General features: G+C 32.0%; 1 protein-coding gene across 2 annotated transcripts in view; it reads right to left on the bottom strand.

Annotated features, from left to right (window-relative positions):
• The window catches only part of LOC122629006 (agrin), a 46,822-nt gene extending 30,106 nt beyond the window's left edge, over nt 1-16,716 (bottom strand). Inside the window, exons 1-2 of one of the 2 annotated variants that reach the window (XM_043811956.1) lie at nt 16,566-16,716; nt 16,075-16,318 (exon numbers count right to left, since the gene is read on the bottom strand). In XM_043811956.1, coding sequence (XP_043667891.1) covers nt 16,075-16,129 — 55 coding nt within the window. In that variant the 5' untranslated portion in view covers nt 16,130-16,318; nt 16,566-16,716. The remainder of the gene's footprint in view (nt 1-16,074; nt 16,319-16,565) is intronic. The other variant, XM_043811953.1, reaches the window with a different exon arrangement.
• Between the last annotated feature and the right edge of the window lie 312 nt (nt 16,717-17,028).

Below are 17,028 nucleotides of genomic sequence, written 5' to 3'. Positions count from 1 at the left end.
TATGATCAATGAAAACTCTTTAATAATATATCTCAAAGGGGGTATAAGAAAGTGAATGAAACGAACAAGTCGACCTTCCAACACGACCTTTACCTTGATGAGTGATCACAAGAAAGACCTGTGTTGACCTTTCAAGCGTGAGGTTATGGAGTTTCGGCTTTCATCACTGTTTAAGTGCATGACAAATCGTTTCCCGTGGAAAATGAAGAAGAAGAAAACGTGACTTAACTCTCACCTCTATACCTAGTTAACAGAGAAGAGACGAAGGACTTCGTGACCAAGGATCAACGTCGAAAATACATAAAACTTACACGTACATATATATATATATACATACATAGATATATCATACATACACACATAGATATATAATATACGCATACATATATACATAAAGATATAATCTTTCGTACGTACATAAACACACATTTTCTCTTCATTGATAATCTACCGACGAAAACTAAAACGAGACGAATAGCTTTGACCTTTCTATAACTATCTACGATTAATTACGAGTGCATTTACTCGTCGAGCGAAGAGCATGAGCGGCCTTACCTCCATACCTACTTTGCGTCTAGGTCAGGGTTTCATGATCGTTTCGTCTTTTAAATTATCATGCGATCATTGCATTGAATATAACTGAGTGAATCTCTCCGTTAACCGTGATCAGACTTAACAAAGTATTTTGTTAGATGACTAAGTGGATTAGACAAACGATTAATCCATATGTTTCTGTTTTCTTATTTTTTTTTTATTTTCGTCAATGTTTTCAATCTTTTTTTCCTGGAAAGCTTCGTTTTTCTAAAATTTTTTCGAGAATGTAAAAGTGTAGTCGTTTGTTGATTTACTTTAAAAATCTTCACGATATTATTAGACGAAAGTTTCATGAAATGTTATTTAATTTAAGACATGTATGTGTACGTTCATTTTTTTTGAAAATTTTAATATTTATTATATATTATTTTTTCTTTCTATATGTATTCTCGTTACCGTTTGAATTTTTTTTTTATTAATTTAATCTAAATCGATTTCAAATCAATAAAATATAATTATGATTGATATATCTGTTTGTGTGCGTAAGTATACATACGTTCAATTATTTCAAAAATTTTATTATTTATTACATATTATTTTTTTCTCTATATATTGATCGTTTTTAATTATCTTTTAATTATTTAAATTATATTGATTTAAAATCAATGAAATATAATTATGCAAAAAATTAGATCATTTCCCGTACAATGTATCTTTTTACTTCAAAATAAAATAAGAATTAATACATACTAATAAAATATATTCAGAAAGAATCATTTGACCGAGTGTGATCTAATATGTACCAATTTTAATTAAATTGTGTTTAATTAAAAAATTGTGTTTAATTAGATAAGATCTCTCTCTCTCTCTCTCTCTCTCTCTCTCTCTTCAAAAAAAAAAGAGATAAAAAGGAATAGAATAAAAAAAAAAAATAGAAAAAAAATAAAAAGATGATTAGAAAAAGTTCGAGTCACGATTAAGATCGGATTAACAATCACCTAGTTCCCTTTTTTCAATCTCGTTGAAAACGAAGCGACGATTAGATCCCTCTAAACTCTTTAACGAACTGCAAGACAAAGAGAAGGGTTCGAATCTCGTAAATTGGCGTGGAGGAAGCGAACCGTTATGGAGAAGGAACCGAAAAGGAAGAAAGCAAATAGGTCGTAGTAGCTACGTCGTAAACGAAGCGTCGAAAGTCCGAGCAACATTTTGCAGTCTAAACTGACGTTTTTTCTTCTCTCTCTCTCTCTTTCTCCTTTTTCATCGTCGTTCCTTATTTTAGAGTCGACTGACATCAAAAAAACGTGATGCGAGTGTGTTATCAGCCGAGCGTAAATACCGTACCGTACGGTGAGTAATCCCCTAGTACGAATACGTAAAATCTTTTATGCGCATAAATTACGAGGTTACATCGTTTCGCCTCGGTGCTTAAGTTTTGGATGCATGTACCTCTATTTTTCTGTCTTTTATCTCTTTTTTCTCTTTTTTTTCTTCCTTTTTTCTTTTTTCTTTTTGATTTTTTTCCTTCTCTCTATTTTAACTTCTCTCTTGATCTTTCATGATTCGAAGACGAAACGACGGAAAGTGGATGAAACTACATATTTTAATTTCGAGAGGAGACGTTTACAACCATTTTCACATCAACTTTTGCAATATCGCGTTGTAAATTTACATAGACCGATAGATCGTTTCGTAAAATATACGATATTATCGTAACTATCGTAATCTTAGTAAAACAAATATTCTTAATCTTGATATTAATGAACGTCCATATTTAAAAAAAAATTTTTTTTTGAATTTTTACATTCTCTTTTATAACAGCGAATTTAAATAAAGAATTTTATATCATAATGTTAATACGTTAATCGTTTTTTTTTTTTTTTTTAATTTCAACGTTAATCTTTTTTAAATTTTTAGATTCTCTTTTATGACAGCGATTTAATCTAATCTAAATAACAAATTTTATACGTTATAATTACACATCAATCGATATGTTATAATTACACATTCACATGCATTTAAGGCTTCTGGTATCGAATTAATGACTAATAATCTAGATTCGCGAACTAATGGAACACTATTTCTAAAAAAATAATTTCGTAAATAAAACTTTGATGAAAAAGAGGAGAGTTGAAATGAAAAAACAAATTGTTAGAATACAAACAATGTATACCAAAATGCAATCTCTCTTATGAAAAGGTTAGTAGCATCTTTTCACGAGTAAACTTTTGCGTGAAATCTGGTATATAAATAACTCTTAAAAGATCTAATCATCGCTGGGAGGAAGGAAGAGAAAATCCGTTATTACGTGATTACTATGAAATGCAAATTGGCCAAGTACCATTAGGAAATTCCAATGGTAAGCAATCAATATTCATCTAATTGTAAACCGATCGTTGGTAGTTATAGGCGTTAGAAACACCATAGGCGGTATTGGGAAGTGTGTTTCAGCACGAACGATAGATGTTATCTACCTAATGACTGACGTTCATATAGCTCATTAAGATATCATGCTGGTATAGAGAAGATCTAGGAAACATATCACGAATAGTAATTTCGTACAAGCAAATTCGTCATCGTCGTCATTATCGATCGTAATTGATCGAAGAAAATATATTTAGAGAAGAAAGAACTAATTCCTGGATTTCAAAGAGAAGCAGATTTCCTTAATTGAAAGAAAATATATGTACGATAAAAAACATAAGAGACAGTTATATATACCTTACGTGTTTGTATATGCGTGTATGATATATGCGTTTCAATTATATATTCTATAATTATATTATGTATTACATTATATATAATATATACTTATATATATTATATATATTATATTCATATAATAAAAGAAAAAAATATATATATGTATATATGTATATATATGTCTTTTTCTCTTTCAACTTCCGTGCACGACACGTACGGTGTCTGCCGAACGATAAAATCTATCTACGCTCTTGTTCGTGCTAACAACGAGGAAACCGTACTGTCCCGTATACGATACGACCGTAAGATCATGTCGCAGGTGGTGTACTAATCACGTAATTAATCGAAATCGACGTCGTGAGACTTTTTCGAACGCGTTCATACGTGATCGATATCGATTCCAGTTGCTATTCTCTCTCTCTTTTTCTCTTTCTCTTTGGAATTAAATACATTCACCTGCTTTAGAAATCGATCGAAGTTAGTTTCTCGATCTATACGAAGAAATCTTATTTCTTATCGTGATTTTTCTTTTCTAATTACGCGGATCTTCATTCAGTGATCAAGATTCAATCGACAAATACGTGCAATTAGTCTTCGAGCTGGCGAATGAAGTTCATTTGTCGATTAGAGATCGACTTTTTCCTCGATCGAATGAAATTTCTCGATCTAGATGAACTAATTTTCTCATTCGTTTCTTTCTCTCTAATTACCTAGATCGTTCAGTATTATCGACGATCATTCGTTCGAAATCAAACTGTGTCTTCACGTCGGCGAACTACATTCGCCGTTTGAATTAGAAATCGTCATTTAAATCGATCGAATTAATTTTCCCGACGAAGAGAAAGATATTTTTCTTATTTCTTATTCTTTAATCATACACCTAGGTCATTTAATTTAATCGACGATCATGCAATCAAAATTCAATGGCTGAACGCGTTCAGTGGGTTTTCCAGTCAGCGAACTAATGTTAAATCGAGCAAAGTGAATTGAGTCAGTCGTTGAATCGAACGATAGATACTAACGGTCTATGAGATGACCGTAGAAACGCTTAGCCGGTTGACCGATCGTTTATAGCACGTCTTTCATCGGAAATAGAAAAACTCGATTGGTTTTCTTCGTTTTTGAACAACTACGAAGAACTCTGTGGAGAATCAATTAGACGATTTGTCATTTACGTACGTCGTCTTGTAATGAACAAATCGATTCGATAAATACCTCGACGTATAAGATGGATGGATGACTTATTCGTCGATCGGATAGAAAATAATTGTTACTTCGTTAATTCGCTCAAGATCGTACCTAAGGGTTTCGGTCCTATCGATAATTGATTTCGATTTATTTTCGACAACGATTTAATAATCGATGATTCAGCATAGTGATTCTTTACGAATTATAATATTGTATTCGATTCATCGATCATCTCAATCGTTCGTCAATGGACGACGTGATAGATCTATGCGATCGATTAATCTTCTTTTTTCTTTCTTCTCTCTTATGTAATTTATACAGATCTGTCCTTTCAAATAAATCATACGCTTAATTACGTGTATTATCACGATTAATACTAATAAATAATTATTAATTACGTTATTATAGGAATTGATAGATACATGTAAGATCGATTGATAACTTATTCGTCGATAGGGCAGAATAAAATTATCTCTTCGTTAATTCACTAATAAATAATTATTAATTATGTTAAAGGAAATTGATCGATGCATATTACGTTCGATAGAAACGAATTAATCGCTTCTTCTCTCTCGAAAACATTTTTCTTCGCGAGCAATTGGAGTAAAACATACGAGTAAAACGTACAAGTATTAATGAGCCAAGATATGGGAATGGAACGGGACCTTACACGGTTAATAAAGCAAAAAACTAAAGAAGATTTGGAGCACGAAACGGGGAACGGAGGATTTATCAATCTGAGTTTGCATCATGTAAATTTCCCGTGGTTAATGAGAGAGGCCAAATTGGTCTCTCGGTGCATTGACCGATCAAAGCATTGCTCGTAATTATTATAGCGAGATGGACGAATTATATATAGACGTATATATACTATGCTTTTGGAATTGTAGATGTGCTTGCTCTTAGTCTAATCAAACGCATCGATTCGGAACGGTAGTATCAAAGCGAACGAAAACATTGCTGCCTGTTTGCCTGTTGTCGATCGCAGGATATAAAATATATCGAACAGAAAAAGAAAGAGAGAGAGAGAGAACAAACAGAACGTTCAATTATTCAAATAAACATCTGTCCGATACTCGACGAAAGTCTCTTTTGTTGTTTTCGCGAACAAACAACAAGTGACCCAATTGTTAGCTCCGTTCAATTGGTTCGAATTGAAAATGTGAATTCGTACTAAATGATATTTTTGTTCTTTTTAACTGATTAAACGATAAAACGTTTTAAACGATAAACGTTTGGAAAACTCGTTACAATTTAGAACGATGTGTATGTAAATAATTAAAAGGATTGTTCATTAAATTATCTGATATGAATATTGAAAGGTAGACAAAAAATGTTCGATGCGGACAAGAACTTTTAATTAAATTACTCGATATCGCTTGTATCTTGTTTCTCTTTCTTTCAAGCATTCTCGTTTCTTTCTTTGTCCTTGATTCGTAAAGAAAAAGAAAAGATAAAAAAAAGAAAATAGAAGAAGGAGAAAGAAAAGACGAATCGATCGATAAGTATTAACCACGCATAGTTAACGATGTTACAATGTTGCATGGTGAGAATGTAGATACTCGTTAAATGTATCTTCGAGAAACAGATCTTGAATTATGAAACATTGCAACGTGAGCGTAGGGGATTTAGCCACTATCATCTCGGATTTATATGTGTAACTCTATCGCGTTATACCGCGATCGTAATCGATATCATGTTTTCATATTATGAACGAGATTCGTTACCTTCGGAAGAGTTATTAGAATAGTATGGTTTTTTTCTTTTCCTTTTCCTTATATATTTTATTTAATATATTTTTTATACTTATCATATATGTTCTTATATAGATTCTTTTCTTTTCTTCTTTTTTCTTTTTTTTTTTATTATTACATTCCAACCGTTAACCAACGATTATAATTACCTTGAATTTGGATTAATCTTGCATGTAAAACGATAAAGATCTTTTGTCTCAGAATCAGATTGGATAGCGTTAAACAGAAAAAAGAAAATGTATGACAAGCAATTATGTTTCTTCGATGTTAAAAAAAAGATTATTATAAGATAAAAAGAAAGAGAGAGAAAGAGATAGAGCAAAATGGTAACTGATATCTAGTTACAGTTAATCTAATTTCTAGCGATAGGTGTGGTCTATGTAATCTCATCTGGTATCTCCTAAGCGTTAAAAGCAATCAGAGATCTAGATTTGTTAGAACTAATCCTGAATTATCGGTGCGATGTATTACGAATAATATACAATATCGGTAAATATCATATTTACGTAAGTGTATGCATATACGTAAATAAAAAATAGCACGAGCTTGTCTAATGAATTATAAAACTGATGAATTTAATAATGACAGAAAACTAATCATCTAATTTATTAATTAATGTAACGAAGAAGAGAAAGAAAGAAGAATATAATAATCGCGTAAATACGTTTGTCGTTACGACCGACAATAAAAAAAAAAGCTATTTTCGTATCGAAAAAGGAAAGACAAAAGAAGTAAAAATACAAATAAAAGTAAAAATAAAAATAGAAATAAAAATACAAATAAAGAAAGAATAAAACGAACGAAGAGAATCTAAGAGAAGCGTGACGCTAAATGATTCGTGCACAGTCTGGGTTAATGAATAATTTACATTTTCTACGAGCTTCTCTACGTGTAAATACTCCTGATAGGCGACGAAGGTACAACGTATTTCGATAACATCTTCTATGCTAGGTAACTACATACGTGTTCTCGGCTGAATGGCAACATAAGAGAGAACGAACGAGCGAGAAACTTCTCTTCTATTGAATTTAACATAAAATCGTATTCGTTTGTATCATTGATCTCACACGTTTACAAAGAGAGATCCGCTTTTGTAATTCTCTTTACGAGCTTTCAATTCGTCGAATAATAAAATATATCGTATGCAAAGCTCGATATAATATAGAATGAATTTCGTTCGACGATAAGGATAATTAAAGTTTTATAACAAAGAAATAACAAACAAATAAATAAACAAACGAACGAACAAAGAGACTTCAAAAAGAAAACATCGACTTGTCATGGATTTAGATCAAACGTCGATAGAGAACGTAAATAGGAACGTGTCGCGTACATGTTTCTATACTCATTGTGCAGTCTTAACTTTTGGTGTCAAGAAACCAGGTCGTACAAATATTTTCTGTGTATTTTCGAATAACGGTAACGCGTGTCCTACTCGAGAGAAAAACAAAATTAGAGTACGCATTTTATTGGGTTAAATTATCTTCGGATATTTTTCGCTCAATTCTTTCAAATATCATTTTCTTCCTTGAATTTTTCCTACGATTATTTAAAATTTTATTCGAATATTACGTATATGCTTTAGAGAAAATTATTGTATTCTTCTTTAAATTCGTTCCATCATTTCCCATATCTTCCATTGCTTCTCACATTTATAAATCGATTAATTTTAACAATTAAAATATGATCACTACTTAAAATTTTCCGACGCTTAACACATCTCATTCGACCACGTATAATTTATTTAAAAATTTCATATATTCCGAGAGAAAATATATAGTCACTGTAATATCGTAACGAAATAAATGGATACGAATTTTTATTCATTAAATGGATACGATTGACAGAATTAAATTGAAAATTAATGAAGAAACGACCGAGATACACGTAACATCGTTCTTCATGTTTAAACACATTTTTTTCTTTTTTTTTTTTTGTTAAATTAAAAATTATTAATTTATATAAATATATAAATTATTAATTTTATATAAATTAAAAATAAATTTAACACTAAAGAAGATCAAAATCGATTAATTCCGATTCGGTTGAATCCTTTACTCAATATTACTGCTATTATATTATTTCTCGTATTACTAGTATTATTATTATCATCATTGAAGATCGCGTTGATACGAATATAAAAAATAAATAAATAAAAAAGAAAGAACAAAATAGTATGAACTTGCAAGAAAAGATAAATAAGAGATCAATTAACCGACATGATTCTCAATGAACTGATTGGCACGTGTAATACGTCGTCTTCGAGTTTCCAGAGAATCTCGATTGTAATTGATACTTATTATCGTAGATCCCTGAGCATGGTACGTAATGAATTAATTATCAGCAACGCAGCGGGTGAGATGATTAAATTGAGAATGAGTTTGTTTCGCACGATCCTCTCACTCTCTTTCTTTTTCTCTTTCTTTCTCTCTTTCTCTCTCTTTTTCTCTTTCTCTTTCTCTCTAAATGCGAATCACGCCGGACGTATTACCAAGGCGATTGTACTTCCTCTGAGTATATGCAAGGTCAGAAAATATAAGAGCCTGAATGAAATACGTTCTCTCACGCAACAATTTTAAATAATATTAATTTTGCAACTCTTAAATTTCATTAATGTTTATTGTAATTTAATGCACGATGTATATACGTATTAAATATATATTAATAATGATAAACTGATATTGTAATTATATAATTTAGTTTTTCATTAACTTTATTAAAAAAGAAAAAGAAAGAATTATAATAATAATGTAATTTCTAAATAGTTTTGGTATTTATTTAATAATTAGTATATATATATATATATATTCTTTTTCTTAATCTAAATAAAAGAAGAATCTATTACGCGTTAAAAGGATTAATCATTTATATAATCGATATAAAAATATTCGGAAAGTTATGTGGATCGATTTAATTTAAACAGTATACAATAAGTTGCTTTAATGACAAAATATGAAAAGTGACGTTAATAAATTAAATAAACTTCTTATGCATGAATCACGAGTCCGACTTGCGAGTTGGTGCAAAAGATGCTTAATCAGTCAATCATGAATTAAATTCGATCAAACTCTACATAAGTTATATAACTACTATATATTATACCAACGAAATGAATGATATAAAATGAAGTTAATATCGTTGACAAAATTATTTTTCCGTGCTTTTAGTGATACGAACAATCCTTGTGATGAAAAATGAAATTATCCTTACAAAAAAAAGAAAAAAAGAAAAAATAAAAAGAAAAGAAAGAAAAGAAATAAAGAAAAACAGAACAAAAACACAAAAATTAAAGGAAGTTTAAAACGATTGTAAATTCAGCCAACGTTACTACGAAAGTAGAGACAGATCGATAGCATTTATTCGATAGTAAACAAACGTAATTTTACGATTGAAGAAGGTGATCGTGTGATCAACAAGATTCGTGTGATCGTTTAAATTTCACACCTTCGGCAGGGCGGATATAATTGAAAGCGGGTCATGGGGTTCGAAGACGGTGAAAAGTCAACGAACTGAAACGGTAACGCTTTTAGGCGATCATCTTTTATTGAAGCACTCGGCGATGCCTCAGACATTCCAATCTTCACGTCCGATTCGACAAAGCGGCAAGTGGTGCTCTCGTAATTCGCGTAATGGACGAGCAGCCGTCATTTCGTGCAATAAATTTTCATCGTTTCACGTTCGTAATAAAAAATCGAGAGAGAGAGAAAGAGGAAGAGAGAGAGAGAGAGAGAGAGAGAGAGAGAGAGAGAGAGAGAGAATGAAAGAAGAAGAATAAAAAGAAAAAGAAGAGATCCTTACGAGAAGAAGGTACACCATAATATCGTCGTCGTGACGTCATTATCAAATCGCTCAGCCAACGATCATGGTCAATTACCAACGTCATCTATTAACTCTTTGGCTAGCAAATTGACTCCACGCTTGCATACTCGGAGCGTTCTGCTTTTTTTGCTAATTTATAACCTGCGTTATTATCAACCTATCTCTCTATTTCTCTTGGTTATCATTACGTAGGAGGAAAAATATTGACGGTATACTTCGTATCTTATGGGGAAGCAATAACGAGCTATTACCTAAACAATTTTCTTCATAGTTTTCTTTTTTTCTTTTCTATTTTTTTTTTCTTCTTTTTTTTCTTTTCTTTCTTTGTACTTTTCCCTCTCTTTTCTCTTAATACATTTTTAAAATTCTCCAATGCATAACGTCGAATTCGTTTAATTATTTGATATAATTATGTTATCATTAAAAAACTTGTCAGCTTCGTTGCTAGAAAAGAAATATTTAATAAAGATATATTAGAATTAGATTATAAAAGATTGTAAATTACAATTAACTTTTAATAATAAACTTTTCTAAATTAAAATAAAAGATTACAAAGGTATATCACAAAAATAGAGCAGGACATTTGCTTGTAAATAAATTTAATATCTATTGGAGCAAAAATAGATATCGTATCTCGATGACTTCGTAAATCGGTGAAATTGAAGTGAAAAACTTATCACAAGAGGGCAGAGAAAATAAAATAAAAAAAAAGGAAGAAAGAAAAAAAGAAAACGGTAAGTAAAATGCTTTTATATCAGGTGGACAATGTGCGACTGAAAGAGCGACGAAAAAGGCGCGCAATTTTCAAGCTGTGTGTGGCCTCGTCGAATGTAACCATTTCTGCTTCTCTCTCCCTCTCTCTCTCTCTCTCTCTCTCTCTTTCTCTCTTTTACTTTCGTACAAGCGTACTCTGCTTCAAATTGCACCGACAAACGGTCAGAGAACGAGCTGTGCTAAAGTGAACACAGAAAGAGAGAGAAAGAGAGAAAGAGAGAAAGAGAGAAAGAGAGAGAGAGAGAGAGAGAGAGAAGAATACGATGAAGAAGAGAATTAAAGTCGCATCAGGTCTGCCGAAGGAAACGGCAATGCGTCTGTACGAAAAAGGCGATACTAAACGATCGTAAAATAAAAAAAAAAGAAACAGAGAAAAAGCGAGAGAGAGAGAGAGAGAGGAAAGGAGAGAGAGAGAGAGAGAGAGAGAGAGTGAAGACGATACGTGTGGTCGTTTCAAACGTCGAAAAATTTTCGGATGTTCTTATATGAGATGTATCTCTACCGTTTCTCATCTCCTTTTCAAAAGAAGTACCGTAATTTCAATGACGTTGGCGTTCTCTCGTGAATACGTTTATTCAGCTTGGATGATAAGCAAAATGTGAAACTTGTATATATATTTTATGAATGATTATGAAAATAATTAACAATTTTTGGAAGTTCGTTTTAATTATTCTTAACGAGTAAAAAAAGATACATTTCTCCAATATTTTCGTTTAAATTATGTCATTTATGAAAAATTTGTTTGGTTGACAATATGTTAATTATGTATATTATATGTTTAAAATATATATATATATATTCTTTCTTTTTAAATTACATATTAAATTGTATATTAAATTACATTCTTTTTAGAACATATTTATATATATGCTTTTTAAATTAAACACAAAAAATATGATAACTCGAAATGATTTATCGATCATTCGAGTTCGTCTGATCAACAAAATGTGACAGAACGTGTATACTCATTTTATAAATCATAATGTATATAATTAACAATTTTTGTAGCTTCATTTTAGAAATTTCTGACAACGTGGAAATAAATTTTCTCTATATTTTATTTTAATTAAATCACATTTTTGAAAAAAATTCGCTTGGTAGTTGATGTGTTAGTTATCGTTCGTTAACCCTTTAATATATAATTTAGTTACTTATAAATATCTAGAAAAAATATTACATTAATTATTAAGTAAATATTAAAAAATAGAAATGATGGATAAATGACATCATAACTTTTCTTACAAAATTTAATAAAAAACTAAATTGTAAAAAACGTATCAAACTACATTAAACATTAGTATGTTACAATAACGCAGCTACTGTTAAAAACGCTTCTCTTGGTTTTCAAAATTAAATAGAAAAATTTTGTAACGCGAGATAATTTATTTCGCAAAAAAATTCAAACAAGAGTAATCAGCAGAATATTATCAGACGTATATACTAATTTATGAATGATTGTAAAAATAATTAACGAGTTTAATTTTTCAGATTTCATTTCAGATATATCTAACCACAAGAAAATATCTATTAAACTACATTAAAAATTAACGTGTTATAATATCGCAACCATTTAAGGATTAAAAATACTTCCTTTGATTTTCAAGACTAAACAGTAAAAAATTCCTACGCGAGATGATTTATCTCGCAAAAGAACTAGTCGAAGAAGAGTCCAATTTACAAGGCAGAAGAGATCGTAACGTATGTCCGATAACATCCATAAAAGCTTGTAAAGAATAAAAAGAAAAAGAAAAGTACTTTCGTCGTTTTAGTAACAGTTGTCGTAAATCAGTTTTCTACACGTGCGAGATTGCGATGAAAATTTTTCGCTGTATCTCGTTACATCTCCTAGTTCTCACGGTTTTAACGCGATGTAACGCGATAGCCCTTACTATTTCAATTCGTTTGAATTTCTAAGCTTTCTCACTTTCTTAACGGCAAATTTTAAAGCCGATTAGCATACTTAATTAGGCGCGTCAACTCGACTAACTCGTCGTTTTACGACTTTTATGTGAAGCACGTAACGCGCCCGGGTCGAACGCACGAGTTGGACCTATACACGCACGTAGTACATTCTTTTGGATAAGTATATACCCTTTATAGTATGAGCTTTAGCACAGTAGCGTAAATAGAATGTAAAGAAGGATATAGAATTTAACCAATAGAAAATGCTATAGATAGATATAACTCGTTTTTCCTGTAATTTTAATCCTTAACGTTTTTTTCTCTTAATTGGTTCGGCAGATGCTTCGTCTCTTCGATCTTCTTACTTGGGTAAAAACTTGTATATACATATTTGCATATATATTATACGCGTATATATACATATATATATATATATATACTAGAAGAGTCATCTAAAAAATAAATTCTTAAATATCTCAATTAGATTTTACAATGAAATAATATTTTTCAGGAATAATACGTAAGATTAGAATAGACTTATATATCGATGACGAACAATTATTACGTGAGAATTATATCTTTTTAGATACGAAACTCATCGATATTTGTTTAAAAGCAGCTTGAATCTGTTTATTTATAACAAAAAATTGTATATCAGATCATGAATACTTTAAACTTCTTCTATTGTTATAACTGCGAACAAAAATTCGTTTTGTACTGCTTTCGAACGAAATATATTCTTTCTTTAGAAATTCTTTTCTGTCGTCAAAAAAAAGAAAGATCTATATGTATACATAGACATTTCCAGTTTTAGGTGACTCACCGGTAGATATGTACATACCTAACATTCTACAAGTATACCAAGATCCTCAACGAAAGATCATACCTGCAATAAATTTGATTTTATTCGCGATAAAACTAAAGACTCCTCACCGTTCTCGATATACATACAAGTAATACTTATATATGAACCTTACATTGATCCTTTTTCATCAAAACGCAAATGATCCTGCGAATATTGTTTTTACGATTACTATAAGAAGATCTTTTCCAACGTCTAACGATATACTAAGACGAATTATAAGAAAAACAAGCGAATGATTTAATAAGAACGAGTATTTAATTAAACTTTATTGCCATGTTGAAAGAACTCCTTCCTTGCTTGATATTATCTTAACAGACTGCATTCATACTGTGATATTTATGAAGTTTACGAATTCGATATTAAAAATTGATATCTGCAATTGTGATCGAATTTCTTTTTCTTTTTTTTTTTTTTTTTTTTTTAAATAAAACAGAAAACGATAGAGTTGAATTTTTCTTCAAAATTCATTCTACGCCATTGGGATGTTCCTCGAGTGGTCCATATCAGAATCAAGGAATAAGAAAAGATAGATAGAGAGGGAGGAAGAGTAAGAGAGAAAAGGAGATAGAACGAACTCGTGTCTTCCTCTCTCTCTCTCTCTCTCTCTCTCTCTCTCTCTCTGTCTCTCTTTCTATCTCTCTTTCTTTCTCTCTCTCTTTTTACTCAGAGATTCGTACACGAGGATGCGAACGTACGAGAGATTAAAACGAAAAACGATGGTTCTCTCTTTCTTCCCTCGTTGAAAGAGCACCGCTTTTGCCAAGGAACGATCCTGGCTCCCTGCAGGGAATTCAATGGGCACCCTGAGCAAAGCCATTTATCGAGGAAGAAGGTAGAAGAGAGAAGGAGATACTCGGAAGCTGCCTGTGCATCTCTATATTTCTCTCTCTCTCTCTCTCTCTCTCTGTCTTTCTCTCTCTTTCTATGTATCTTTTTTCCCTATCATTAGTCTTTCTCGCTCCGTTTATTATACATATAAGAACCGTTCTAAAATTATATTCTGATTTCTCGTGACAGTTTTCCATGGTCAATCTTGACGATTTATCGAATCGTCGATAATTATAATTATAGGAAACATATTTATACATATACATACTACATATGTTGTTCAAAAATAAGCTACACCATGACTTAACTTAATTAACGCTGATGGAATAAGTAGTGGTTATAAAAAAAAATATTACTCCTGTGTTTTTTGAAAGAAATGTTTGAAATAAGAGGAAGAGAGAGAGAGAGAGAGAGAGAGAGAGAGAGAGAGAGAGAGAGAGAGAGAGCTTGAAATGAATTGGCCGAGTGCGCTGAATAGTCATCGTTAATATTTTACAGCTGCTTTACGTACTTATGCACCTACTAGGTTTAATATCGACTTAGTTATAAATAGTAAAGATCGAAGATAAAATCGGAATGACAAAGTCTCGTTGTTGCGGGGGAGTTATATCCTAAAGGAAAATAAAAATAAAAACAAAAACTCGTTTGTAAAAATGTCGGGTATGGGTCTGTCGGGTAAACAACTCTATAAACATTCCTCAAAGGAGATAACTCGAGAAACATTTGCTTCTTTAAATCGTTTTCGCATGCTTCCACAACACCCACATATTTTTACATAATTTACTCGATTAATAAAGGAAATCGTTGATATAAACTGAATATTCAGACTTAGTTACTTAGTTCGATCCAGCTCGATTCCATAAGCTCGTTAGCTCGAATCGATTTCGTGTTTCTCGGTCGACCGAGCGTGAAATTATTCGGCCATTCACTGTCAAGAATCTACGAATCGACGCGACCGTCTCGGTGCTAAAATCGAATGATGATCTTTTTTTGTTACTTTCATTTCGTTTTGTTTTGTTATGTATTTTTTTTTCTCTATTTCTTTCGTTTTGTTGTTGTTTCTTTTTTTCTTTTTCTTTTCTTATCTTTTTTCGTTCAAGGTCGTGCCTTCATTGACTTCTTGAATTACCAGCGAGATGACCACCGCCGAAGAGTTCACCAAAAGATCTGATTACCGACCTTGATATACCGTGACGAAGAGAGTAAGAAAAAAATCAAGAAAAAAAAATAGGGGAAAAATACGAAGAAACGAAGACGAAGGAAGACAAGTTCTTCCTGAATGAAAAGAATCCTTTCGAGTAAGGTCGATTGTAAAAGAGTTCGATTGTAATCGATAGTGAAGAAAGAAAAGAAAAAAAAAAAGGAGAAGTTTCTAAAAGATTGTCATTAATTAATTAGCATCGATATCATATACTTTGTCGTTATTTTCTCGATTGAAAATTAAATCTGTTTCATCGATAAATATTCGATATTCAGTATTCGATAAGAAACAAAAGACAAAAAATATTTCAAACATCCTGCAAAGAATGTTTAGAATATAGATATAACGAGGTAATATTCTATACAATTTTTCAACAGAAGAAAAATAATCAGAGTTCATTGACATAGGTTTGAAATAAATATCTGGATGATAAAATCGCAAGGGAAGAAAAAAGAAGCAAGAAAGAAAAAAAAAAGCGAAGATGAGCATGAGAGACCGATACCGACCTTGAAGATAGCCCAGGAAGATGACTCCAACGACGAGGTATACCTGTCGATGCATCCTTCCCTTTGGTCTCTCTGACGTCTTAAGGAAAAGAAAAAAATTGATGACCGAGGAAGTCGATGGAACTCGAAGAGCCGTCCTAAGAGAATTGCAACTTGAATAAGAGGATGAGAAGGAGAGAAGAGGATCCTTCTTCTTCTTCTTCCTCCTCTTCTTCCTCTTCTTGAAGACGAAGGACGAAGAATCCTGGTGAACCGAATCGATAAAAAAATCGTTGTTGCGTAGTCGTCGTATCACCTTCGACGGTATTAAAGAGAGATAAAGAAAGAGAGACAGAAAGAGAGACAGAAAGAGAGAGAGAGAGAGAGAAATATAGAAAGAGACAGACAGAGAGAAAGAGAGAGAAAGAGAAAGAGAGACAGATAAAGAGATAAACAGAGAAACAAAGACAGACAGATATAAAGGGAAAGAGATAAAAAGAGAAAAGAAGCACCAGTCAGGAAGGAAAAGGAGGAAATGTCCTCTTCGACCTCTATCGTCCTTCGAGGTCCACGAACGACTGAAGCGCACGAAGCGACGTCGGTCCGGCTATAGCCTCCCCTTCCTACTTTCACGTGGCGTGCTCCCGTTTCCAACTGGAGGCGCGGAGCCTCTCCATGGGCCATTTACCATCGTCGTCGACGATGCCCCAAACGAAGAGAGAAAAGGAGAGAAAGAGAAAGAGAAAGAGAGAGAGAGAGAGAGAGAGAGCTACTGTTGTGTCCAAGATGGAAAGGAGGTAGTAGCCTCTCTGGAGATCCTTCGTGAACGCATCGGAGAACGCTTTGGCACGTTTCTAGGCCAGTCTCTCTGTCTCTCTTTCTGTCTTTCCGTCTCTCTCTTTTTCTCCTTCACCATCGAAGAAGACATTTGCTTTTTTCTTTCTCCTCTCATCTTTCTCTTCTTCTTCTTCTACT

Source organism: Vespula pensylvanica, chromosome 1 (assembly GCF_014466175.1).
Source record: "Vespula pensylvanica isolate Volc-1 chromosome 1, ASM1446617v1, whole genome shotgun sequence".
Lineage (NCBI taxonomy): Eukaryota > Metazoa > Arthropoda > Insecta > Hymenoptera > Vespidae > Vespula > Vespula pensylvanica.
The sequence above is the reverse complement of the archived record's forward strand: the minus strand, read 5'-3'. Positions and strand labels throughout refer to the sequence as shown.